The sequence below is a fragment of the Bombyx mandarina genome, chromosome 05 (assembly GCF_030267445.1).
Source record: "Bombyx mandarina strain Sakado chromosome 05, ASM3026744v2".
Taxonomy (NCBI): Eukaryota; Metazoa; Arthropoda; class Insecta; order Lepidoptera; family Bombycidae; genus Bombyx; species Bombyx mandarina.
The window spans coordinates 4,102,657-4,128,104 of record NC_143212.1 but is presented as its reverse complement, the minus strand read 5'-3'; the positions used below and the strand labels follow the sequence as shown (position 1 = coordinate 4,128,104).

Genomic DNA, 25,448 nt, shown 5'->3' with positions numbered 1-25,448 from the left:
CTCGCTCGATATTATGTTCAACCTTTAATAAGGCTTTATTAAACACAATATAAGTAAAGTCTGAGCAATTGCTAACAAAATGTGTATTACTTCAGGCGTGTATTACACGATGGCAGTGGTGGGTCCAGCCATGGGCTACGTGCTGGGTGGGCAGATGCTGACCATTTACACTGATTTCTTGTCCACGGACGCCGGATCGTGAGTACAACCATAAAACAGCATAATTTTGTCACAAAAAGTTTTGTATTGACACGATGATGTATATATAATGTATGCACGTGATGTATGTATCTATATAATGACTTGTTTGTTCCCATTTTAGATCCCACAGTGTCTACAAAATGTCGCTTTTTCCAAATATGTAACAACACGCTACATAGCTGCTATATATGTACATAGGTACGCGAAACAGCCAATTTGCATATGTAATGTATGGTTATATTGTAACCTGTAACTGGTTGCATTACATTTTAATTTTCAATGACTTGACAGCAAAGTTGTTGTTGAAATTCTTCTAAAGGTTCGCAAGTTACATGTTAGATTTTTTGTCGTTTAAAATATAACATCCGCTTTGTAATCAAATGTTATTTCGAAAGGCGCTGAGGCTTAATATTCGGAGGACTGAGACCTCTTTATAAGCTATCAATATAAGCAAAAAAAACCATTAAAAACAATAAAATGTGTGGCGTCGTGGGACTCCGGATATGAACGAGGTTCCTTATTATAAAAATATTAATTTTAAGTTCTATTCGAGGTATAAAGAAAATAAAACTGGAGGTTTCGCAACAACCCACGGTCATTCGGTAACGTGCGAACTTATTGTGGTACACTTCATTCACGGTTGTTTGCTTATGAGTTAGTGTATTGCGCAAACGAACGCTCTGAGATCGTGGTCAATGAATGATAAAAAAATATGTTATTTTTTGTACGTTATTACAAAGATAAGTCGTACACTGTGTGCATTACTAATAAAAATCTTACATTAAGGACGTTATTTCCCGGTTATGTTACCCCTCCGCATCGTCCCATAAGGAACTTCGTTCCAAAAGCGAACATTGAATATCTTACGTGACATTCAATCGATATCCTTAAAATCCATTAAAAATCAGACAAGAAAATTTAACTTTTTAATATATCAAGGCAAAGACCGACGCGGCTTCACCCTGGCTCGCTTTCATTCATCTCATTGTGAGTTGTATACGCTCAGGCAACTTTTCAGCCAAATTAATTCCACCGTTGAAGTTTTGTCTATGAAACCAGCAGGTAAAATATCAAAAGTTCAGTAATTATTTTATCTATGGCTGTCATATCATTGCAATTACGATTCACTCTATTTAGTTACAAAGACTATCGTCTAACTCATGTTATTTTCGTTGTCATTACCAGCATACAAAAATACTTCTCTTTGCCTCTAGTAGTTACTACATATGGCTTTCATACATAACATTAGGTTATATCTTAAAGATTGGATGAAAAAGATGAATGGATTGGATTTACTGGTGGTAGGACCTCTTGTGAGTCCGCGCGGGTAGGTACCACCACCCCGCCTATTTCTTTCGTGCAGCAGTAATGCGTTTCGGTTTAAAGGATGGGGCAGCCGTTGTAACTATACTGAGACCTTAGAACTGATATCTCAAGGTGGGTGGCGCATTTACATCGAAGATTTCTATGGGCTCCAGTAATCACTTAACACCAAGTGAGCTCTGAGCTCGTCCACCCACTTAAGCAATAACAAAAATATGAGTAAGCAATCTCTAGGATGGCAGCGGAGTCAAAATATCTACACACTCAAACCTATTATTATGTACTTTGTAATTTGCAGGATCACTTTTAATGATAAGATATCCCATTGTGCATACCTATTGTGTCTTGTTTTATTTTGCATTAGTTATCTTATCGTATTCCCTGTTATGAAGAGTAAAATAAATAACTGCTATTAGATAAGATTGTACATGAATAAAAAAATCGCTATCGCTTATCTCTGCTGCACTTTATCCTAGTTTCGGAGCCCGACATCGACTTCATTGCTCGCGGAACGAAATGTGATTTAGCAGAGAATGAGTTTTCAACAACCTACAAGTGCCATATAAAAAATCGTTCCCTTCGAATTGATATCCGAAGCTCATTTCTCTGAGAAACCTTTGGATATTCACTTTACTATTACGAACACTTTGTTTAGGGTAGTTATCGGTGTTTTTAATAAGACTAGTAGTCCTCTGTAGTCGAAATTCGACTATATTAATTGAAATTATAAGCTTGGATATTATTAAGGTTCTGTTGTCAAAAACTGTACTTCTACATTTAATCATATTAATCTATTCTATACGTGTTTAAGTCAAATACATGGTAGTGTGTGTAATGTTTTCTATATTGATTTAATGATTTTTTTATGTCTAATTTAAAAAAAGATTAGCATTCTGCACTTCTTCTCTACATTCTCTATAAGTGTGAGAAATTTCATACTCCTCCGTCCGCGCAATTTTCGTAAAAAGGGGTACAAATTTTCTGCTTTACGTATTAATTTAACGATATTGTTATACTTGTATGTTTAAAAATATCGATTGGTTATAATTGGGAAATTAGATATTAAAGACAGATCTAATGCTACGATTGGTGTTTGTATTCTGTCTTTACCTTAGACTTTCAAGCACGACTTTTTATATTATTATTATTATTAATTAATTACTTTTAATAAATTATAATACTTTAAGGGATCTTCTTTTTATTGCCCTTGTAGTCAGACGAGCATACGGCCCACCACTCACCATCAGTGAGTGGTTACCGTCGCCCCATGGCCTTCAGCAATGACAGGGGCATAGCCAAGCCGCTGCCTACCGTAGAATGAACCATAGAATTTATTTTAATAACTCATTTCCGATTACCCTTATCCGTGCTCTCACTACTACATTGATGTGCTTACAAATTCGTAATAGTAGTAGGGTAGCATCCTCATAAGTCACGTGCGCTATTTCAATATCAATAACCAGTTAAAGTGTTTGCACTAAATAATTGACTAGGCAATTTAAACATTGCAAACATGCACTCAACTTTGGATATGTTGAACAATATCTTTATATGCAAAGTTAGTGATGAAGTACCCTTTTTGTAGGTACCCAACTGAACCTCACGGCTTCGCGGGTGCATTTAGTATGAACATTGTATTTGCATATGAAAACGTTTGAAATTATACGTACCGCTCACTACAGTTTCACATTTGAACGTACTGCAACTCGTAATATAGATATTTTGTCTTACTGTTTTTTAAAGTTTTTTAAAGGTAGAATAGCAAGTATGGTGTAAGCAAAAGAATAGTTTAGTTACTTTTAGATCAGACTAAGACAAAAATTGAATTTTGCTCAATAAATATATGTATATCGATCAGGATTACAGACGTAAAAAAATATGTTAATCTTCAAATTTTTTATTCAATTCAATTTTTCAATTCTTGAAGCGTGATATTGTTTTTAATAATGCAACCTCATAATTTGTGTAAAAACTATGTACAGTAAAACTTGAAAAAATAGAAAAAAATAGAACATAGAAGAATCGATACTCTAGCGATTTTTGCATAAAATACATCTGACTGATCTGATATCAAGAAAGAAATAAATTCATGACATTGTCAATAGACAAGCCTATGTTCTTATGACGCACGATCTCACACCGTTTACAATTAGTAAAATTTTATAGTTTTAAATTTTATCTGTTGTAATTTTTCATTCATCGTAATTGTTTCATGGAACAGGTTAGGAATCACTCCTCAGAGCTCTGTCTGGATTGGTGCTTGGTGGATCGGGTTTATTCTATCAGCGTTGCTCTGTCTCATAGTGGCGGTACCACTGTTGGCGTTCCCCCACGAATTACCAGGTAATTTTGACTGGCAACTGGCAATTGATAAGGTCTACCTCTATATACAGGGCGTGTTACAAGCTTTACCGAGTCGGGCATAAATTATTGTAGATATTTTTAATCTACATTGAATGAATACCGAGCAAATACACGAGACAAGAACAAACTACTTATAATTACTATGTTATATTCATATGTTTTGTCAAGATGAGTTTGTGTAGCGAGAATGTTTTACTGATTGTAGAGGTGTACATTTAGATTTAGATGGCTACTTATTCTCCAAATAAAAACAAAATACGATATAACTTTGATCCCGAACACCTTAATATCTCCTGGCTGAGCCCTTGCTCGCCCACCTGCCCTGGCAAAACTGGAAAGGCCTCCGGGCCACCAGTAATCTTACAAACATATAAAAAAACCTTAATATCGTCATCATAGATGGACTATATCTGAGAACAGGTCTGGTCTGAACTAGGTTTGGTAGGCAGTGGCTTGGCTCTGCCCCTGGCATTGCTGACGTCCATGAGCGACGGTGACCACTTACTATCAGGTGGACCGTATGCTCGTCTGCCAACAAAGGCAATAAAAAAAAGAACAGAATTTGGTCCACATTTGCAGTGTTCAAGATAACTAACCAATGATCACTACTGAGTAACATTATGAAATTATCGAAAAATTAATTACCAGGTGCATCAGAGATCAGAGCATCCAAAGTTTCCGAAGCACACGAAGGAGCTGCATCTAAGTCAGCCGCTTTCAGCGCTTTGCACGAGCTGCCACAAGCCGCCGTGGCGCTGCTCAAGAACCCAACTTTCTTGTTCCTGAATCTGGCAGGAGCAAGTGAGGGCATGCTCATATCCGGTTTTGCTGCTTTCCTGCCGAAGCTAATTGAGAACCAGTTTGCGGTCTCGGCTTCCGAAGCTGCGTTACTCTTAGGTTGGTATATTTTTGTGATTTTGATGAAGTCGTGGCTTAGAGGATAAGACGCCCGGTCGATTCTTATCGAGCGATGTGTGCCGGTGCTCGAATCCCGCGGGCAGGTACGAATGACTTCCACGATAATGTAATCTTCTTTTTCTTTTTCTCCACCTAGGTGGGGGTCGGAACAACGAAATTTTCTATTCTATTCTCTTCTATCAGCCGTCATCTCAACACTCACTCCCCTCTCTCCCTTATCGTCATTCATACACTCCATCCATGTCTTCTTCGATCGACCTGTTCTCCCTCTACCTTGCACTGCCATCTCCTAGTCATATATATCACCTCTCTACGCACCATACGTCCATACCACGCTAACCGGAATAACGTCGTATAATAAAACCGAAACCCGTAAAATTATATACTTCCGTTTGTGTAATTTAGTGGTAGTGGAGCGTTTTGTGAATCCGCACGGGTAGGTACCAACGTTCTACGTATTTCTGGTGTGAAGCAGTCTCACAGTCAGCTTTGAAGGGTGAGACAGCTGCTAAATAATACCACTTCAGTAGTAGGTGATGGCATTGTCTGGTTCATGGGTTCTGGGGCCACGTTTTTACTGGTGGTAGGACCTCTTGTGAGTCCGCACGGGTAGGTACCACCGCCCTGCCTGTTTCTGCCCTGAAGCAGTAATACGTTTCGGTTTGAAGGGTGGGGCAGCCGTTGTAACTATACTTGAGACCTTAGAACTTATATCTCAATGTGGGTGGCGCATTTACGTTATAGATGTCTATGGGCTCCAGTAACCACTCAACACCAGGTGGGCTGTGAGCTCATCCACCCATATAAGCAATAATAATAAAAATGATTACTTCCACTATACGTGGCGTGTCCCAGGTCTGATAACGGTCCCGGCGGGCGGCGGCGGCACGTTCCTGGGTGGCTGGCTGGTGAAGCGGCTCGGGCTGGCGTGCGCCGGCATCATCAAGCTGTGCATCGGCGCGACCCTCGTGGCGGCTGCCTTTACCTTCTGCTTCGTGCTGTCCTGCGACGACTACCCCTTCGCGGGACTCACGGTGCCCTACGACAGCCCAGCCGTGCCAGGGTCAGTCTATCAGCTGTGGTGCTTCAGCGTGATAGAGCAATAATGAAACTGTGCGAATTTAATAAATATAGAATTGTGTTGTAGTTTTACAAGCGAGGGCTAGTGGAGCCGCTTTTTTTAATTTTAATCACCGATAGTCTCAAGCGGCTATCCCAACTTTTTGAGACTGGAAAAACCATTATCATTATCTCACCAGTAAATAGCATCTCATTTATTTATTTAAACTTAATTATAAGTTGTAAGAAGAACACAAGCAAAACAGAAGCAAAAAGAAGAAGAATTAGCCTTTACTTGTAAGTTTGGTACAGACAGAAGAAGGTAGTCTAATGTGCCGATAATTTTTGATAACAAATGATACGGGCGTTCGGAATCAAGTGAATTTAAGTCATGTGCTACAGACCTCCGAATCCTGGTTCACAGAAAATGGGTACATATTTGTCGAGCTCACGGCTCCGGCCTTGTGCCGTCACGCCGCCTGACCCGGTCCCGCTCGGTGCGCAGGTCGGACGGGCTGCTGGCGGACTGCAACTCGGGCTGCTCGTGCCCGCGCTGGCGCTACTCGCCTGTGTGCGGCGCGGACGGCGCGGTGTACTACTCGGCGTGCCACGCGGCGTGCACGGCGCGGCGCCTGCGCGGGCGGGGGGGCGCGGGGGGCGCCGTGCTGTACCGGGACTGCGCCTGCATCCGCACCAACGCCACGCTGCCACTCTACTACGCGCCAGGCGGAGGTACGCGGCCAAACGAACATTCTAGCTTTGTTAAAGTAGCTATCGGTCAACGACATAAACTAATGAAGCAATCATTTAAAGAACCTAACGTTCTGTTGCTGTGTCCTACTCGGCCAAGGTACACTATAAGCAAAACTACTTCTCTTCATCGGATTTATTACTTATCTATCTTCTATCTCTTCTCTACTTATATATATATATATAAAAATGAATTGCTGTTCGTTAGTCTCGCTAAAACTCAAGAACGGCTGAACCGATTTGGCTAATTTTGGTCTTGAATTATTTATGGAAGTCCAGAGAAGGTTTAAAAGGTAGATAAATATGAAAATGCTCAGAATTAAATAAAAATAACAATTTTGTTTTTCCTTTGATGTGTCTCCAGTCGGACAGATTCCTTTTGTTTGTTATAAGTTTATTTTATACAAAAGTTTAGGTATTTTATTTATCGATTGAGGCACTACGAAGTCTGCCGGGTCAGCTTGCTCGGGAAAATATACTTTGCTATTGAGCACCTGCCGACGGGACCTGCAACCGAGCCTTACTTGCATGTACCTTCGACACATACAATATCCGGTTAGGGTCCATCCGATCCCGGCTAAATTTCTCGGGGATGCCGGCCATCTTATCTTTTCAACATGACATTCAGATGTAGCTTCACGAGCAAGCCCCAACTTAAACCTGTCCTCTGCACTTAGAGGGCGCCGCCGAGAGCTACGAGGCCATAAACAGCATCTGCAGCACGGACTGCCCGTTCCTGTGGCTGTTCGTGGCGCTGTCGTTCTGCGTGATGCTGTGCACGTTCCTGGCCACCATGCCGGCGCTGTCCGCCACGCTGCGGTGAGACCGACCACTCCGCCGCCCCGGGAACTAGACACGTCATTACGGATCCTCCCGGTCCACTAACGGTGCTTTTAGGTACCTCAAGCACCGGTCATCGTTCTAGTCGAACCTGTCGCTTGCAACGAAGAGCTCGGCGAGCAAATTGATCTACAGACACAGCTCACTGAGTTTCTCGCTGGATCTTCTCAGTGGGTCGCGTTTCCGATCCGGTGGTAGATTCTGCTCTGCACGGCTCTTGTTAGGGTTCGTGTTAGCATCGTCGTCAGGTTTGAGCCCCGTGAGCTCACCTACTCGTTAAGGTTACGCTGAAATAGCTTCTCAAGGCTATCAGCTTAGGCAGGAATAAAAAGGGAACTAGTACTGCTGACAATTTATTACCATTTTAATGCACGTGAGATTATCACAACGCAAAAAACCAACACATGTCCACTATGAATAATTTTCATTATGTGAATGTGATATTGATAGAATTTATTTTAATCATTCTGCTCTGCTGCCTAATTGTGAAAGTGTGGTCTTTAAATAAAAAATATGTGTGGTGTCGTGGGATACCGGATAAGGAAAATAATTATTCGGGTATACATTTTTTATTATGATTTTCTTATAGATAAAAAAAATACTTTATTAAGTTATCAACTTTATTTTATTCACAATGATTTATACAAAATAGGGTCCGCACCGTCCCATAAGGAGCGTCGTTCCAAAGCAATTCGTAGACTTATTTCCGTAGACATTAGACTTATCTGGTTGTGGTATAGCCCGGTTTGACCCCGCCCTGACTGACCCCCGCTCTTGTCCCAGGTGCGTGCGCGAGGACCAGAGATCGTTCGCGCTGGGCATACAGTGGATCAAGGTCCGCCTGCTGGGGACCATCCCGGCTCCCCTGCTGTTCGGGTTCCTAATAGACGCGTCGTGTGCCCTGTGGGCCGCGTCCTGCGGCGCCTCGGGGGCCTGCGTGCAGTACCGCAACGCCGACATGAGCAAGTCAGTCTTTACTTGGATAATCTATATATGAATACGTGAAGCAAAACACTTTGTACCCCTTTTTAATTTGTAAGTAGACTAATTAAATAAATAAATAAATTTACGAAAATTGCACGGACGGAGGAGTATGAAATTTCTCACACTTATAAAGAATATAGAGGAGTGTAGAATGTTAATAATTTTTAATTATGCATAAAAAATACATTAAATCAATTAAAAAAAACATTACACGCACTGCCATGTATTTGACACACACACACATGGATACTATTGGTTTATTGTCAAACTTTTCTTGTTGCTTATAGTCTGTGGTCAAATAGAAAATTAAATATAGTTTGTCTTTATTAATATTTGTCTACAGTGTAGTCTTGGTTAAATCTGTGATTATAGAAGTATAATAAATAGTATTTGACAATAGAACCCTAATAATGTTCAAACTTATAATTTCAATTAATTGTAGTCGTATTTCGACTACTGCGGGACCCCTAGGTATTTTAGAAATATTAATTCCGTATATTTGAAAGCCGAATTTCGACTACTGCGGGGCCACTACTTAATTTAGAAATATTAATTCCATACATATTTTTGTAATAAAGGTAGTTGCTAGACCACACTCACATTAAACAACATATTCCACCATCATTTCGCGTCAGTTACAAGTCAACTAGTGGACCTTCGTACATTAGATATAGTGGTAGGCAGCGGCTTGGCTCTGCCCCTGGCATTGCTGAAGTCCATGGGCGACGGTAACCACTCACCATCAGGTGGACCGTATGCTCGTCTGCCTATAAACGCAATAAAAAAAATAAAAAATAAAAATTGAATAAAGCGCATACTTTAATCTTTATGGTATGCGTTTTAATGTTTAAAGTATTAAAATCGAAACTGGAAAATTAAAGTTCTTTAATTAAATTTTTGACTTTTACCAAGAAACCAGAATTTTTGATTAGCCACTTCAATTCTAAAGGTGCGATGTATGAAATTAAAAATAGTTTTTTTGTTGGAAACAATCTATTTATTTATTGTCATTTTTATTTCGTTCACAGATACATGTTAGCTTTAGCGCTGGCGGGCAAGCTCTGTTCTCTTCTCTTCTTCTCGCTGGCGTGGTGGTTCTACCGGCCACCCGGCACTGCCAGCAGCAACGCGGTCATACCTTCGGTGGACCTGGTCGTCTGCGACAAGGTTAACGGGTCCGCCGCCGGTGCCCGTGGAATCGTTCAGAATGGGACTCTGGACAAGGCTAATGGTTATTGCAACGCCGCCCTGGAGTGCAGTGATCATTTGTGAACTGGGTTCAGTGTCCACACCAGCCCGGCTGTGGGCGACCGCAAAATGCCCTCGTGTACTAGCCTGCGCTGGTTCGACCCTGGACACAATCACGGCCCATCTGAGCATAGAGACTCACCGTCGCTCAAAGACGACAATAACCGTAGGACACGCTTGAGGAACCATCTCGGATGATTTTGAACAGGACTCGGGAACGATAATGAACCGTAACGACTAGTCTACAAGGTACCCTTTACAGAGTACCAATGAGCACGGTACTGAGCGAGCTTGGTCCGCAGAAAATATCGTCTGCTCAAGTTCAGTACGCACAAATGATAGGACATTTCGTGAATTAGCAATTAATCTATCACATATTCGGGTTTGTAATATTAAAGTATATTTAAGACTAATTATAAATAATAAAACAGCTACCAAAAAAAAACTAGATACATAGTGAATATCTAAAGAATGTACAAGTGACGAAAAGTCAAAATTTGACGCGACTGACTCCGATCTGCTTATTTGTAACCGACTTAAAAAATGAGGATTTTCTCAATTTGACTGGTTTTTTATGTGTGTGTCACCGCAAAACTTATCCTAGGTGAATCAACATTGATTATTCTTTTCTTCTTTCTTTTTTAAAAGTTAGTGCTTCTCCCATGGTCCCATTTAAGTTTTATGAAGATCCGACCAATAAATAGCCTATGAGTTATCCTTAATAACACACATTGAACTGTCTACGACTAAATTGATGATATTAATTTTATTTTTATTTTAATGAAATTCTTTATTTGTACTATAGCAATTTTCCAAGGTCTTTTTTATTTTCTCTGTATAATTTCGATTCAATTATAGGTATAATCATAATTGAAAGTACCTATATTAATAAACACACAGCCACTGGGCTGGGCACAGTATGTATACAGCTTACATCGTTTCTGACTGATTTGACTGTGAAACACCCTACCCTAAATCTAACCGATCTGGAGATATTTCAATTTAATTGTTTTTTATAAAAAATACCTGATACCACGTATTGAATCAGATTGAGTGGCAAATCATCTAATAGGTCATTTAGGTCTCCTCGCAGGAAATGTTCATAGTATACCTCATTTAAATTGTCGGGGAGAAAGTAAGGCCCAATCAAATGATTGGAAATGATGCCCATCCACACATTCAGTCTGTCTGGCTCGCACGCACTGCAATAACATTGAAGGACAATTGGCGAGGGATTGTAAGTACTGCTACCCGGGGGCTCGCAACTAAATATTTTCTATGATGTTTTATATATACCCTAGATTGCTATACCTCGTTGGATAGCTGATGAAACGTAGATATTGTTAAGCACATCTGCCAAACAGGCGCCATAATATTTTTTTAAGATATCCTTGAAAGAAAAATAATCTTTCTAATTTTTTATAAGTTTTAATCGTCTAAAACGACTTGTTTATTCATTTTACGTACAATATTGGTCATTGGGGTCATACAGCATCTTATTTTACAAGTAAAAATCAAGTAATAATAATAATAAGACTTACGCATTTCAAAATATCTAAGCTGATAGTCGAAATTCGGGTATTTTTTATAAAAAACAATTAAATTGAAATATCTCCAGATCGCTTAGATTTATGGTAGGGTGTTTCACAGTCAAATCAGTCAGAAACGATGTAAGCTACACGCTCTTAAAGGGAATAGGTCGACTTAACCTGTAACCCTGTAGGTATATAGGTCATGAGGCAGGCAGCACATATTATTTTAATGAAGGCAATTTCAACAACCGGCCACTCTCGGCCATAGACCATACACTGAATACATATTGTGCGTGTGTGTGTGGGGATACTGGGCGGGGTATGTCAGAGTCGAACTGACTAAAACCTCCTGTCGCTCAACAACCAACGTCCAAACCTCGCATGAGACAGAACTCATGACAAGGCAAAGGGGGGAAAGTGAAGCGTTTAGTGCGGAGCACATCTCTCCCATCACCCTCCCCCTCGGGACGCCGGACTGGCGGTCGTCGGCGCCACGACCACCAGCCCTCTCGGTCGGCAGACTGTCCGAAGCCCGCCTAGATGGCGCCGGTTAGAGTGGGTAAGTGTATAGTTGGAACAACCTTTCTAATATTTTTAAACACGTAATTCGAGTAATTAAAGTGTCCTAGAATGATTTCGAAATTGTGAAATAAACACTCAAACACAAAATTAACAAATAGCGCTGCCTGTTTCTGCGAAGGTCTCACGTGCTCCGGCTTGAAGGGGAAGAGACGTAGACCTCATATCTCAGAGGCGGCGTACAATATGTGATGTCCACGGACTTCACTTAATTAATCTACAGATTGTTAGCAAATAAGAGTAGATAAAGCACACGGAACGCTGATGTGATCTCTATGGATTCTGAAGTTGAATGCTCATCGTTGATAACAGTTGACAGTCGAGCGCTGCTGTCCCGGAGCTCGGCCTGTGACGTCACACACATTGTTTTTAATGAAAGATTCTTTGTCCAACCTGGTTTGTACAGAATGTGAAGTTTCGCATTAACTGTAAGTAATGTAGCTGCGGTTACTATTCGCATAATATTTGTTTAGAGATGATTAAGTATCCCCCTATAACGCGGTATCCTTATAACGCGTTTTCATATTACGCGATTTCAATCCTGCGTATAACACGGGTATTTCGCCAACGTAACGTGGGGTTTTCCGAAATACATATTTGTTTACTGTGAAATTTAAAATAATTTGTGCAGTCCATTATTAGCTTCGCGTACCTTTGCACGTGTGTCAATTGTGTTATTACAAAATTAAATTATTTTATTAAATTTGCGTATTCAAAGGTGTACCTAGATTAAATTTTATCTTTATAAATATTATCTACCACATATTATATAAAAATTAATTACTGTTCGTTAGTCTCGCTAAAACACGAGAACGGCTGGACCGATTTGGCTAATTTTGGTCTTGAATTATTTGTGGAAGTCCAGGGAAGGTTTATAAGGTAAATAAATATGAAAATGCTCGGAATTAAATAAAAATATGATGTGCCCCCCCTCGGATGGATTCCTTTTGTTTGTTTTAAGTTTATTTTATACAAAAGTGTATGTATTTTATTTATCGATTGAGGCACAACGAAGTCTGTCGGGTCAGCTAGTTTAAAATAAAAAATTTAAACTATTATACAAGGCGTTCCTATATAAATAAACCGATAAACAAGGTCGTAAAAACGCGTTATATGGGAATACTTATATAACGCGGAACCAATCTACCGCGTTCTACGGAGGATTACTGTATTATAGCACCTACACGTCGTATTGTGTTAGATAATAGTTATGTCAAGTACAATAATTGTTAAGGCACGATTTTTTGAAATGTTTTGAAACACATTCCTTGTAAGTATTTTGCTAAACATAGCAATTCCTAAACATCACTTTTACATTTGTAAATAGTTAGGTAACTAAACTATAATAACTAAGTAATTTATTTATTCCTAGATTTTTTTATGAACTTGTACTGTAGTTACTGTATTGTATTAATTTTTTTTGTAAAATTTTGGTTGAAGACTGATTGTTTAGTGATAGGTATTGAAATAAATGTATTGAATGGCAGATGTGGTTTTATTAATGGAATAACAATTAAATATACGCTTTTTAATCTTGCATTGTTCGAATATACAGATAGAATAGTTTCATAGCTCAAAATCCGATGTTCTATAAAGGTCCATGAGTTCCAGTATTAGGCGGAACAACTTGAGATGATTAATGTCAACACTAAAGTGAGGTGCTTTACGAATAAAACAACACAACATTTTTAAAATACATCAATATATTAACATCGAAAATATCACTTAAAAATGCCTATTACATCCATAGATAATAAAATGTACTTATCCTAAGAAAAAAGCAGTAAGGCCGAGAACATAGCAAAGGCCGCCAATAAATAGTCTATTGTACATATTTATTTCATTAAAATACATGACGTGTAATTTTTTTTTATTCGGCTATCAAAACGGCTGTAGACGCAATAAGCCTGTGTTATTAAACATCCATATTACAGACAGACTACCCAGCGAGACAAGCCTTGTATTAATTAAGTTTATTATGACATCCAAAAACAAAACTCATACTCTATTTAAAGTAATTTTACATTTTAATCTCGCTTTTATTATTTAACACGTTTCGTGGTCACTACGGACCAGGAAATATTTTGCAACTACCGTCTAATTGTATTAAGCCGTAAAAGCATCTCATTATGTTCACGGCTTGCGAAAACTGAAGTATATATTTTCATATAAAATTATGCCCATGTATAGGCTGCCGTCCGAACAATACAGATTTGTACGAAGTTAAAATTAATTTCGCCGTTGTGAATGCCAAGTGTTATAGTAATTTACAGACCCTACTCTGAAAATTAACAGCCTGTAAATATTTTTGTACCGTGATGCATTTTTATGTTATGGCAATACTAGAAAGGCTATTTGTGCATTCCGAAACAAGTTCCGTTACACAGATAACCTTAACTTTTACGTTTTTAAATAACTTAAATTATTGGGTACATTATCTGTGAACTGATGACCACACAATCAGGAAACATGTTTATCAATAATATATGTATTTTTTATATTGTATTTCTACTAAAAATTGCACACTAAAATTTATCCTACAAGATCTTGTTATATTTGTTTATTAAAATCTTCTTAGTGAATTTAAACTATTATGAATGACCAGAAATCTAATCTTACAATGTAACATCAAATAATTTTAACATATTATGTGTTTTAACACAATCGCTATTACACAATATTTATTAAACATTAATTAATATTAATAATTTATCTAACACACACATATGAAACTACATTATTATTTATAAATTGTAAGAACTAGACCATCAAAAAAATTTGAATACACCATTAGTTTATGATTGTAATAAAATATGTAATAACATTGAAAATTATTTTGTATAATGACTACCTATGTAGGTAAGATGAGACGACAATATAAATGCACTTTCCCTATTTTAAATTAACAGAAAATATTTATTTACACATTCCAGTATACAACTTTTAATTTACACATGTCACTTAAAAAAAGTCAATTTATTAATAATTATAATATGAGCACAGATAATATGTTTAATATTCTCTATGCAATTTTATTAATGGTAATGTCCGTGAAAATGCTCCAATCCGAACACAATAGCTTTGGCAGAATGAGTTCATGGCTTTAAACAAATCCCCTAGTTATGATTCCATGAGTTACACATGATCTTACCAGCTACACGAGGCTGACGTGGCTGTAAAAAGTCCCCTAGCTATGACCTTTGCTGGATCCATGCTGCAGTTCCGTTCTCGTCCTTAATATGTTCATTTAAAAGAACTTTACACCCTGGTTGTCATCAAATTCCATGAGTTCGCATCGACCTTTGGCTTCCAGTGACTTTAATGCTTTGACCAGGACATTCATATCAAGGTTATGAAATTCTGAAATATTATAACAGTTAATAACAGATAAAATCAATTTTATTTTGCGATGAAATGATGTATGGCGGATCCTTGAATTATGAAATGAATGATCATTTTAAGGTATTTATGAGATAATTTAATGATTATGATTTTTTATTTCGTTAAAAAAGAAGTTTAAATAAACGAATGATACTATACAGTATTCGGTGATTATCAGATGATATCCTACCTTGGTCAGCAGTATTATCTCCTTCTCTCAGCTCAAACAATGTACAAACTGAATTATTAAACCCATTATTACATGCCCAGTTGTAAATCATATTTCCCCACTCATCCAGCGAGTGCCAATATACCTCCCACACGTTTTTGCTCTTGTCAATGGGAGCGGCCTTGCCAGCCTTAGCCATGTCCTCCAATATTGTTAAAATAGCTTCCTGAGACAATTTTCTATTAATTTCTATGTTATTGAAAAGCGGTGTGTTTGATGCCTCCCTGATATCTATCGTAGATTGTTTTGTTGCCTTCAAATAATCTGTTATTAATTGTTCCCATGCTTCTAGTTGTTTAGATCTTGTCTCAGTGTGCGGTTGGATTCTGTAACAAAATGAACCTATTTCTAATTGTGTGCATTATTTATGTTTCAAATATAATTAATTTGATACTTATTATCTATATTATTATGTGAATACTAAAAAAGTTAAAAATAATAATTGGGTTCTATCTTGAGGTAAGGTTGACACTTAATTTTTATTATCTGTGTCCTAAGCCTTTTGCTATTTTATTACCTGTAACACAATAAATAAAAATCTTAACTTTAACAAATAAACATAGGATGAAAATTAAAAAGCCAATTGCATTCAGAGCAAATCAATTTAAAAATGTTTTACATGGAAAAGCCAACAATAACAAGGGAACTAATGGACATTTGTGGAAATTAATAGTACTTACACTTTCACTCATTTCTGTTTCATATACCTCTGGTATATCTCAATCATTTCACTTTCAGTCTCTTTTCGTTTAACTAAGTTTTTAATAGATTTTGGTTCCAGATCTGTTACAGAAACTCTGTACATTATCTTGTGTTCCTTCTTTTGGACACACGGAATGTTCTCCACATAGTTTGGAGAAAAGCTGATCATTATAGAGCAGTCTCTTGCCACGGCAGCAATCAATGCCCTATGTACAGGCTCCAAATTTTTAAAGAAGTGCTCTTTGTCTTTGGCTTCACCGAGATTCAGATTAGCAGCATTTTCTATTATCATCGAGACATATCCTCCATCTTCATGTTTCAAATAATTTGTTATGTCAAAATTAACACTGTCCCCAAGCTTCTGAAGCTCTAGCAGTTTGTACAGGAATGTGTTGGAAGTCAAAATGGAATCATCGACACATTCATTCCTTTTTTGTATTTTGAAATATTTAACACTAGCTTTAGTTTCTTTGAGGTCTAAATCTGAACTAAAATCATCAGCCAGTAACAATTGTATGATGAAATTTAAAAATCCATCAGTCGTGCCAAAGATATTTATTCTTTCAATTATATTATGAAAAGTCTTCAAATCTGATTTATCATCATAAATGACCACACCATTCTTAAAAAGTTTGAAATTGTTCTGAGGGTTTTCTATGAGATGGAGTAGAGCATCGCGCATTCTGTATTTATCTCCGGAGAACAGATCTAATGGACAATATGAACTGTGTTTCTCAACTTTGTTTGTCTCTACTTTCAAGTATTGCTTTAGACAAAAGTAGCATTTAGAATGAGCACAGAGCGATTTGGATATGAAACCTTCCTTCGGTTTGATTTCGACGCAGTAGTTGGTCTCGCACAGCGGACTGACCAGTGCAAGATTCGGTGCTCTAATTGCATACTGACTAAGAATGGACTTGAAGTGTCGGTGAGTGGGTCGAATGTGATAAAGGGCGTGGCTCAATCTGCTCGCTTCCTCTTCTGCCATGGTCACAATGACCTCTTTGCATTGAAAATTGTTATTCAACAGCGGTATCATGACTAAATTGACGAAATTCACTGAATCTCGGACGTCATTCACGTTTATCTGCTGCCCGTCCTGTTTGATGAGCCGCAGAACATAATCAGTTCCGACAACTTCTAGAACGATATGGACGTTCCCTTCGTTGATGTATTTGCATTGTTTCCCGAACACCTCCATGGCTAGTGAATACGTACCAAGGTGTGTTAGCAATAAATGTGATTTACTTACGTAAAGAACGGGGGAAAGTTATACTGCCAAGGCCACGATATTTCTGCCATACTCGTGAAACACAACCGAATAATTATAAAAGACTAATGAAGATTTTTATGTACACAAAATGCTTGTAATTTTCCAGCTGTTTTCACGACTTCACAAAATTTACTTGATGTTCGTGAAAAGTCGATTGTCGATACTTGGTGTCGTTGACCTCTTTGATCACAGACAAACTTTTTTTTTTCAGGCAGTAGTATTTCAGCCATTTAGCATTAATATGTCAGTGAAAATGAACTAACCAAATTATTAAATGTGATATTTAAATTTTAAATTTTATAAATAGGACATAACTTTAAGATATAACTATAGGAATAAATCACATGAATTACAAAATGTCTCTAGATTTTTATCATTCACGAAAACCGAAGACTAGTTTTGTTCAAAATGCCTAAGTCATCTGCCAAAAGAAGGATTGTCACTATTTGTCAATATCTTGGCTATTGAAGGAATTTGCGAGTTTCGAGATTGTATTGAATTTACATTTAATTTGAATTTTATCTTGAATTTTATACATTACAGACACAATTTGATATGTTACTTTCTTTTGAATGACTATTATTTGAAGTTCCAAAATGATAACCCTTAATAGGAAACTTAAAAAGGAGCATTCTCCTCCTACAATAGGCCTGACCACGGAGCCAGTTAAAAGGATATCAATACGAGATAAATTGTTAGTAAAAGAAGTACAGGAGATGGAAGAGAACCTTCCAGCAACTTGTAGCGTGAAGTTCGAAGACCCAAATCTGCTTAGTGAATTCATATTAACAGTAGCTCCTGATGAGGGGTATTGGAAAGGTGGTAAATTTAAGTTTAGTGTCATTATAACTGAAGAATATAATATGGCTGTAAGTATGAATATTCTAATATTTGTTGAATTTTTTCAACATCATTGTTCATTCATACTTGTTTTGTATTTAATATATTTAAGTTTAAAGTTGGATGTCCACTACTTTATTCTTTGCCCTTTGATGATAACGCTTCTTCCCCAATTAATATGAACTTAATGTAATGCATGCATTAACCTCCTTTGTTTCTCAGAATAACATAAAGAAGAATAATAAAAACATTCTCTTATGATTTGCTTTCATTATGTGATTTTATTTTGATTTTGTACAATTTTCACAGATTTCACTACCTGAAATTGTCAGAGTTGTGCTTTGCAAAAGTTTGACAATGAAATTATCAAAAAAGTCATAATTCAATGTTGTCATCCAAGTTACTACTGAGCAAATTCTGAGGAGTAATAAAAAAATATAAAATGCATCAATAATAATGCACTAAAAATAAATTTAAACTAGTTATTTCATGTGTCATTTCAGCCACCAAGAGTGAAGTGTTTAACAAAATTATGGCATCCTAATATTAATGTAGATGGAGACATCTGTTTGTCATTACTGAGACAGACTTCTATTGATGAGCATGGCTGGGCACCTACCAGGAGGCTCAAAGATGTTGTATGGGGCTTGAACTCACTTTTTACGGTAAGTCATTTGTTTATCCTATAACCTATATCCTATAAAGTATATCACAAATTCCTATGCATGCTGATAGACTGGGCACTCCCTAGAAGAAAGCTATGAAATATATCTCTTTCTTAGTTATAATGTTGGTCTTTGGTGAGGATAGAACAATGTAATAGCAAAATTTAGTTGATGCCCTGCTAATCAGACATTACCTTATTTTACAAATCAAACTGTATAGTGTTAACATTAAAATAATTTTAGGAGTCATCACATAGAATTGAAAAAGATGTCAAGTTTTCCATGATTTTATTTAGATGGATGCTAGACATCTGATAGTAGCCAACAGTATATTGCAAGTGCACACAGGTAGTTTCCACCACCCTGCCCATCTCTGTCGCGGAACAGTCATGCGTTGGGACTGCTTTTATACAACTAAGGCACTGCTGCTTTTATGCACCTTATCTTTCAAATTGGGTGACGGTATTCATACTGTGACATTTATGAACCCTGCCGTCCATAGAAAAACAAGAGGGTCTTGAGCTGGTTCACATATCTAGACAATAAGAAAAAGAAAAACTTGTAATTAAGGATTGTTTGCCTTCAATTTAAATATACTTAAAAAAAATGTTTATTTTTAGGATCTGCTTAACTTTGATGACCCATTAAACATAGAAGCAGCTGAAATGTACAACAAGGACAAAGTTCAATTTCAGGTTAAGGTACAGGAATATATTTCAAAGGGGAAAAGATGAAACAGGTTTAAACAGTGCTGCAACCCACTTCAGTTCTGATTAGCTCAAACGAAAAAGTTTTTGTGTCCAAAAATGTATTTTGAAGTAGGGTTGAATTTAGGCTTTTACCATATATGAAAATTTAGGTTTATCATAGCGCTCAGAACAAACAATCATAATTATTTAATTACATTTATGTCTGTTACTATGTTTATTTTAATAAAGATTGGACTTAAAAAAATACTGATGTTAAGATTAATTTTTAATGTGTTATGAGTGTAATTTCTAGTAAAAAGCTTAACATATTATTGAAGTAATAAAACATTACTATTCAGTGTTGCATGTCTGTGAAGAGTCAAGATATGTAGATAGTTAAAATTAATGATCATTTCTCTGATTAACTCTTGCTGATTTTGTCATTCAAGCCTGAACTATATTTAGACTTAATCTATATTTGATACTGCTATTTATGACCTTTCTCTGTACCCTGCCTGCCATGATTGCACAATGTATTAAAATTTGTAGCCAAACTGGTTATGCAAGCACCCCACCAGTCTTTGAAAAAAAATTATTTCATTTCTAAAGCCATAATTTATGTTGGCAACTACAATTGTGACCATGGGTGTTTGCAGTAGATAATAAATTTAGACAACTCTGATATATCTTTTGGTCTGTTGCATTTATTCTATCTATTTTCATGACTCTTCCTTCAGTAACTTTCATTATAATGACACAGTAATTGCTGCGTCTCTTTTGTCCTACAATAAGGTATTAAAGCTTGTTGTGATTCATTTACTTGGTTTGTGGTAATTGAATGATTACTAAAATTGTGCTGCTTATTTTTTATTGTGCTATATTGTGCCAAAAAGCTTCCACAATAGTTTTAATTGTATAAATTGTGTTGTAAACTGTCTATTGTATCGTGCAATATTCACACTATGTTTAGTCTACCTCTTCGAATGTACTGCCCTATTTATAATTATTTCAATGACCTGGTGTAAATAGGCTTTTAAGCAAATCGAGTTAAACATGGAAAAACAAAAAAAGTCGCGTCACAAAGTTTTTTAGTTGATTTGTCTCTAATATTGATGACATTATCTGTGGGTTCCGTCAGAAAACTTACAATTTGTTTGAAGTGAATATAATCTTCATTATGATCGAAATATTTTGAGACTTTTAGATGGTATTTCGGTCAATGTCAAATTATATTATTACAAATTAACATTGGATCAAGTTTAAAATCACGTTTTAGATTTGTTGTTTATTTATACATCCAACAAAAACATTTCAAATTTTTAGAATTGTGTTATACATGTTAGACTATTATGTGTGATTTAAAAACATTTCATGCAGTTAATATAATCAGATGAATTTAAATTACATACATTATTGATGAAAAATTGCTTAATTTTATTGAAAATTCAAACATTCAGTCTTGTTATTGTGAACATATTTTTATAGTAGCATCAGGTAGGCTTAGGAGTTTTCTTGTAAAATGGTACCGCGCATATAAATATGTGTATTAAATATCTTTATATAGAAAATAATATCAAATTTGAAATGAATGAATATTGTAATAATAGGGATGTTGCATGCTTTCGATTGTACAATATTTCATCTCTTTCTCTCTCCCCCTCTCTCTCTCTTTCTCTCTTGTGATGTCATGAGCATGTGCATCTTAATTGACAATTGGGTTTGACAAATAACTCATCAAGTTTGAGAACTTTGTAACTTTGATAAATTAAACGAACTGATAATTTTGTTACTTTGGATCATTTTATCATGGAGTATTTTAAAAATATTATAACATCCCTGTTATTATTTAAGATTTGATGAGACGAAGAAGCAACAGATTCCTAATTGTAAATCCTAAATGTTTGGTCAAATGTATTATCTATGATATTTGGTGAGTAATCTATAGAATTTATTCTAGTTTTAAGTTTTAATAAATAAAAGGCAAAGAGTGACTATTATTGTCTATGGCTTCCTGTTCTGTCCTGGTTTTTTAGAGATTGTCTAAAGAGTGATGCAGTGAGAAATTTTATTGGTTTGGTAAGTTAGTGATTATTAAGGTTTCAATGTATAATAATGGCAGTTATTAACCTGATTTAGTAACTGAAAATTGGGAACGAAACTACTGGATATTTCTTTTCGTGTTCATTTTATTAAAATTACTGAAAATACGAAAAATAAGACCGACCTAAAGGTTCAGTAACAAATAGCCGTAAAAATTAATAACTGCTATGCGAATTTAAGGTACAATATAACTTACAGCTTCGTAACTTATCTTCCGGTTTACTTGGCTGAAGTGATTATGTGCTTAGTTCGAGTTTTTTAACGTTCTTGAGAGTATAAGAGCTAACTCAATTTTGTATGCAGTTGCAACAGCGCCCCTGGCGACAAACGTAGGCAAAGTTCCAACTCCATGCGTATTTGAGGTAACTTTTACGCTATCGAGAACGTTAAAAAACTCGCACTACGCACACCATAGACTCAACAACGTGAACACTATCACCTTGAAACATGAGATCGATGTCTCAGTTTTATTTGGACACTGGTTAAAATAAATAAAAATTCTAAGATAAAGTAATGCTCTTTATTAAAGACTTTAATACTGGAGCATCAATAATAATTACCAATTAGTATAAATAAATAAATAGTACAAAAGTTGTATACAAAAAAAATTGTAGCTTAACAGATAACAAAAGATTCGTAACAAATTATCCGCGTTGACTAGAATAAATATGTTTTTGGGATTTAAATGAAACTTTGGTGTAATGATAAAGATGAATAAACAATTTTGGTATGACAACACCTTTTTAAGGTTTATTTTTGAGTTTGAGAAAGCGATTTAATTCTATGATTACTTTTATGCTGTTAAAATTTTGATATGTTATTGCAACAGGTTATTAAGTCCATCACTCTTCAAGCTAATTCTTTAATAATGATAAAAGCAAAAAAAATGTTGCCATTCCAAAAAAATGTGTAAATTGTTTATTGGCTAGAGAGATTCGTGAGCAGTTCTTCTTGGATGCTGTTGGACCTGGTGAGCAGTCTCGGTGCGAACTGACCGAAGGCTTCGGTTAACGTGTCGGCTTGCGATGCTTCATGGGCCTTACGTTCGTGGTATTCATCTGAGAATTCCTGTAAACGAAGTAAAGGGTTCGTTTACAATTAAACTATGCTGTGTGCTTAGTGCGAGTTTTTTAACGTTCTCGATAGCGTAAAAGTTAACTCATATTTGTATGCAATGGGAACGTTTGCGTACTTTTGCCGCTAGGGGCGCTGTTCCAATTGCATACACAATTGGCTTAACTTTTACGCTATCGAGAATGTTATGAAACTCGCACTAAGCACACTGGTAGCCGAGACAACGGCTATATGATATGTACGGTGGAATCATCAAAAACCTGAGCGTCGGATGTTAAAACTCGTTGCGAATGGTTGGCTCTGGGCTACGGCCCAGTGCTCAGGATGTTCATGAGAGGGCTAGGCAGGAAAATACCTAGTGCTTATGCTAAGTTCTAACGTTTGAAACTTTTAAATCGTTTGTTCTAGACATAAGATATCGATGTGACTTATAGAAATTAGATCGCGGCTATTTATTGTACATAGAACGAGAATTATAGTCAAGAATGGCTCTTTTCAAATAAAAAATTAATAATAGTTTAAAAAAACTAACAAAATACGCTTTTATAGAAAATGCAACTAAAAAATAGAAAATGAATTTTAATAAATTTGAATTAAAAATAGTGTAAGAAAAAATGATTTTTTTGTAAAAAAACCATGGGGTGCTTTTCAGGATATTATCAAAATAACTCTTCTACTCATATCTGTTCATAAAATATTTATAATTACTGATGTAATAAACTATAATTGATTTTTCATTTTTTAGTTGAATTTAAATTTTTTAAATTTTTTTTTAATATTGAATTGTCATCGGTCCTTAATAAGTATACCACATTTCGAGTTAATCCGACGTTTTGAAGGGGGACAAAATCATGTTCAAAGATTCCGTTACAAACTAATATCGCCTAATAATAACTAAAGATAACGTCTGAAGCTAATAAAAGCGTATTAATAAGTACAGTTTCCTGCTCAGTTCTCGTACCTTAAGTTTACTGCTTGAGAAAATAGCTCGTTCTCTCTTCTTGCTGATGAAGTCCGACTGCGCTAGCCAACGGTGCTCGTGGCACTCCTCGGCCGTCGGACGCTTCAGGGGAACCTTCTTGAAGACGAACATCAGGAATCTGGTGGCCTCCTGAACAATCATCGGTGATTAGAGAACTTTGTTCGTAGTCCTCATTTCAGAGATCTATCAATAGGTGCTTGATACGTGACACTTTTTATAGTTCGGGGAAAGCATTTGAAGCTATGTATGTACATAAGTTGTCAAATGCTAAAAAAGGTTTGTTTATGAATTTATGTAATAATACTCTTGCATTGTATTTTGTTTAATATAGCAGACTGTCTTACAACTATCACGTCTGATGTTATCAATATCAACGATTGCATTACAAACAATATATTCGTCTAGATCTTGATTTCAAACATTATCTAGATCTTGTTTCGACCACTGGACACTAGTTGTAATAATACAATTACCTATTGGCCTGAAGAATTTACAAAAAAAGACATGTATTGGTTCGGAACTATGATGTTTAGATAGGGTTAAGACATTAGCAGAAATATAAATGCCTCATAAATGTTAAATGTATTTTTGACGTGACAACGTCTTATAATTCGATGGAGCCGGCTGCACGCACGAAAAAACATGACTCGTGCGACGTTACCTCGCTCTGAGGCGTATTTTCTTATGACGTTGTCACGTTCAACTATCGTCAGTAAACCGACTTTACAGACAACCGATTTTTTTTATTCATGCAATGGCCTACGGAATCAAAACAGGCTGTCCTTATGTACAAATAAGGGATTAAAGTCGTCCTGGCCTAAAGGATAAGACGTCCGGTATATTCGTGTAGAGCGATGCACCGGTGTTCCAATTCCGAAAATCCGGAATTAATAAAAATCAAACCCGCAAAATTGTAATTTGCGTAATTACTGGTGGTAGGACCTTTTGTGAGTCCGCACGGGATGGTATCACCGCCCTGCCTATTTCTTAGAACTCATAATTCGAGGTGGGTGGCGCATTTACGTTGTAGATGTCTATGGGCTCCGGTAACCAATTAACATCAGGTGGGCTGTGAGCTCGTCCATCCATCTAATCCATCTTCTTCTCCATCGCTCCCTCATTGCTGAGGATCGTGACTCCGTTTTAGCTTGTCGACTGTCAGCCTCCATCGGTTCCGGTCAGTTGCCTAATCCATCTATCATCCAGCAATTAAAAAATAGCATTAAATAAATCTTTATCGCGCATCGTACCTACGTACTCTGCGAAAGATTAAATTCACAGTGACTCCCGACTCGTACTGACCTGCGTGATCTCGCTGTACAGATGCTCGAATCTGTATCTGACGAAGGAGATGTTCTGTTTGGTCTCATTATCGTCGTTCCCTCTGAAGGGAGAGACTCCGCTCAGCAAGATGTAGGCCAGGACTCCGATGGACCAGATGTCCGTCTGAGGATACGCTGGCTCGTCGTTTATTATTTCCGGGGCTGAAAGGAAAGTAGTTTAAACTCTTTGATTTTATAATATGTAGTATGAATCACACGATTGCTGTGCGGGAGAAGCAGGTAGGTACAATGGCGGTACAATGGGACGGGACCTGCCCTTGCCGTTCACTATGAGTAAGTACATATCGACGCTTGAAAGGCAAACGTGACTAAGCGACAATGCGTGAACTTTACAGTAGACTAATTTAAAGTTGAAATACCTGAACACAAAAT

General features: G+C 36.7%; 5 protein-coding genes across 12 annotated transcripts in view; 2 read left to right on the top strand and 3 right to left on the bottom strand.

The window, feature by feature from the left end:
• The window catches only part of LOC114246003 (solute carrier organic anion transporter family member 4A1), a 65,765-nt gene extending 55,633 nt beyond the window's left edge, over positions 1-10,132 (top strand). For both annotated transcript variants that reach the window (XM_028178366.2, XM_028178367.2), the window contains 8 exons: positions 96-198; positions 3,746-3,867; positions 4,537-4,785; positions 5,662-5,869; positions 6,371-6,597; positions 7,293-7,434; positions 8,239-8,421; positions 9,468-10,132. In XM_028178366.2, the coding sequence (XP_028034167.2) occupies positions 96-198; positions 3,746-3,867; positions 4,537-4,785; positions 5,662-5,869; positions 6,371-6,597; positions 7,293-7,434; positions 8,239-8,421; positions 9,468-9,711 (1,478 nt within the window). In that variant the 3' untranslated portion in view covers positions 9,712-10,132. The remainder of the gene's footprint in view (positions 1-95; positions 199-3,745; positions 3,868-4,536; positions 4,786-5,661; positions 5,870-6,370; positions 6,598-7,292; positions 7,435-8,238; positions 8,422-9,467) is intronic.
• Positions 10,133-13,483: 3,351 nt separating this feature from the next.
• Positions 13,484-17,539, bottom strand: Ipk1 (Inositol phosphate kinase 1). Of its 2 annotated transcripts, none has more exons than XM_028178344.2 (3): positions 16,089-17,539; positions 15,370-15,734; positions 13,484-15,158 (listed from the first exon to the last, which is right to left on the bottom strand). In XM_028178344.2, exon 1 carries the CDS (start codon positions 17,309-17,311, stop codon positions 16,097-16,099), a length of 1,215 nt encoding a protein of 404 aa, XP_028034145.2. In that variant the 5' UTR covers positions 17,312-17,539; the 3' UTR covers positions 13,484-15,158; positions 15,370-15,734; positions 16,089-16,096. The 2 variants fall into 2 exon arrangements, with proteins under 2 accessions (XP_028034145.2, XP_028034146.2); XM_028178345.2 differs by having other exon boundaries at positions 15,370-15,925; positions 16,089-17,521.
• Vps25 (vacuolar protein sorting 25) lies at positions 13,484-17,572 on the bottom strand. The gene is made up of 3 exons (XM_028178346.2): positions 17,363-17,572; positions 15,370-15,734; positions 13,484-15,158 (listed from the first exon to the last, which is right to left on the bottom strand). The coding sequence occupies exons 1-3, from the start codon at positions 17,410-17,412 to the stop codon at positions 15,046-15,048; spliced, it is 528 nt and encodes a 175-aa protein (XP_028034147.1). The 5' UTR covers positions 17,413-17,572; the 3' UTR covers positions 13,484-15,045.
• A 239-nt stretch (positions 17,573-17,811) lies between these two features.
• Positions 17,812-21,571, top strand: LOC114246048 (NEDD8-conjugating enzyme UBE2F). The gene is made up of 3 exons (XM_028178428.2): positions 17,812-18,252; positions 18,727-18,888; positions 19,509-21,571. Exons 1-3 carry the CDS (start codon positions 17,980-17,982, stop codon positions 19,620-19,622), a joined length of 549 nt encoding a protein of 182 aa, XP_028034229.2. The 5' UTR covers positions 17,812-17,979; the 3' UTR covers positions 19,623-21,571.
• A 612-nt stretch (positions 21,572-22,183) lies between these two features.
• Positions 22,184-25,448, bottom strand: part of Obsc (Obscurin) — a 125,004-nt gene continuing 121,739 nt past the window's right edge. For all 6 annotated transcript variants that reach the window (XM_028178321.2, XM_089727321.1, XM_089727320.1 and 3 more), the window contains 3 exons: positions 25,036-25,217; positions 23,713-23,862; positions 22,184-22,745 (listed from right to left, as the gene is read on the bottom strand). In XM_028178321.2, the coding sequence (XP_028034122.2) occupies positions 22,596-22,745; positions 23,713-23,862; positions 25,036-25,217 (482 nt within the window). In that variant the 3' untranslated portion in view covers positions 22,184-22,595. The remainder of the gene's footprint in view (positions 22,746-23,712; positions 23,863-25,035; positions 25,218-25,448) is intronic.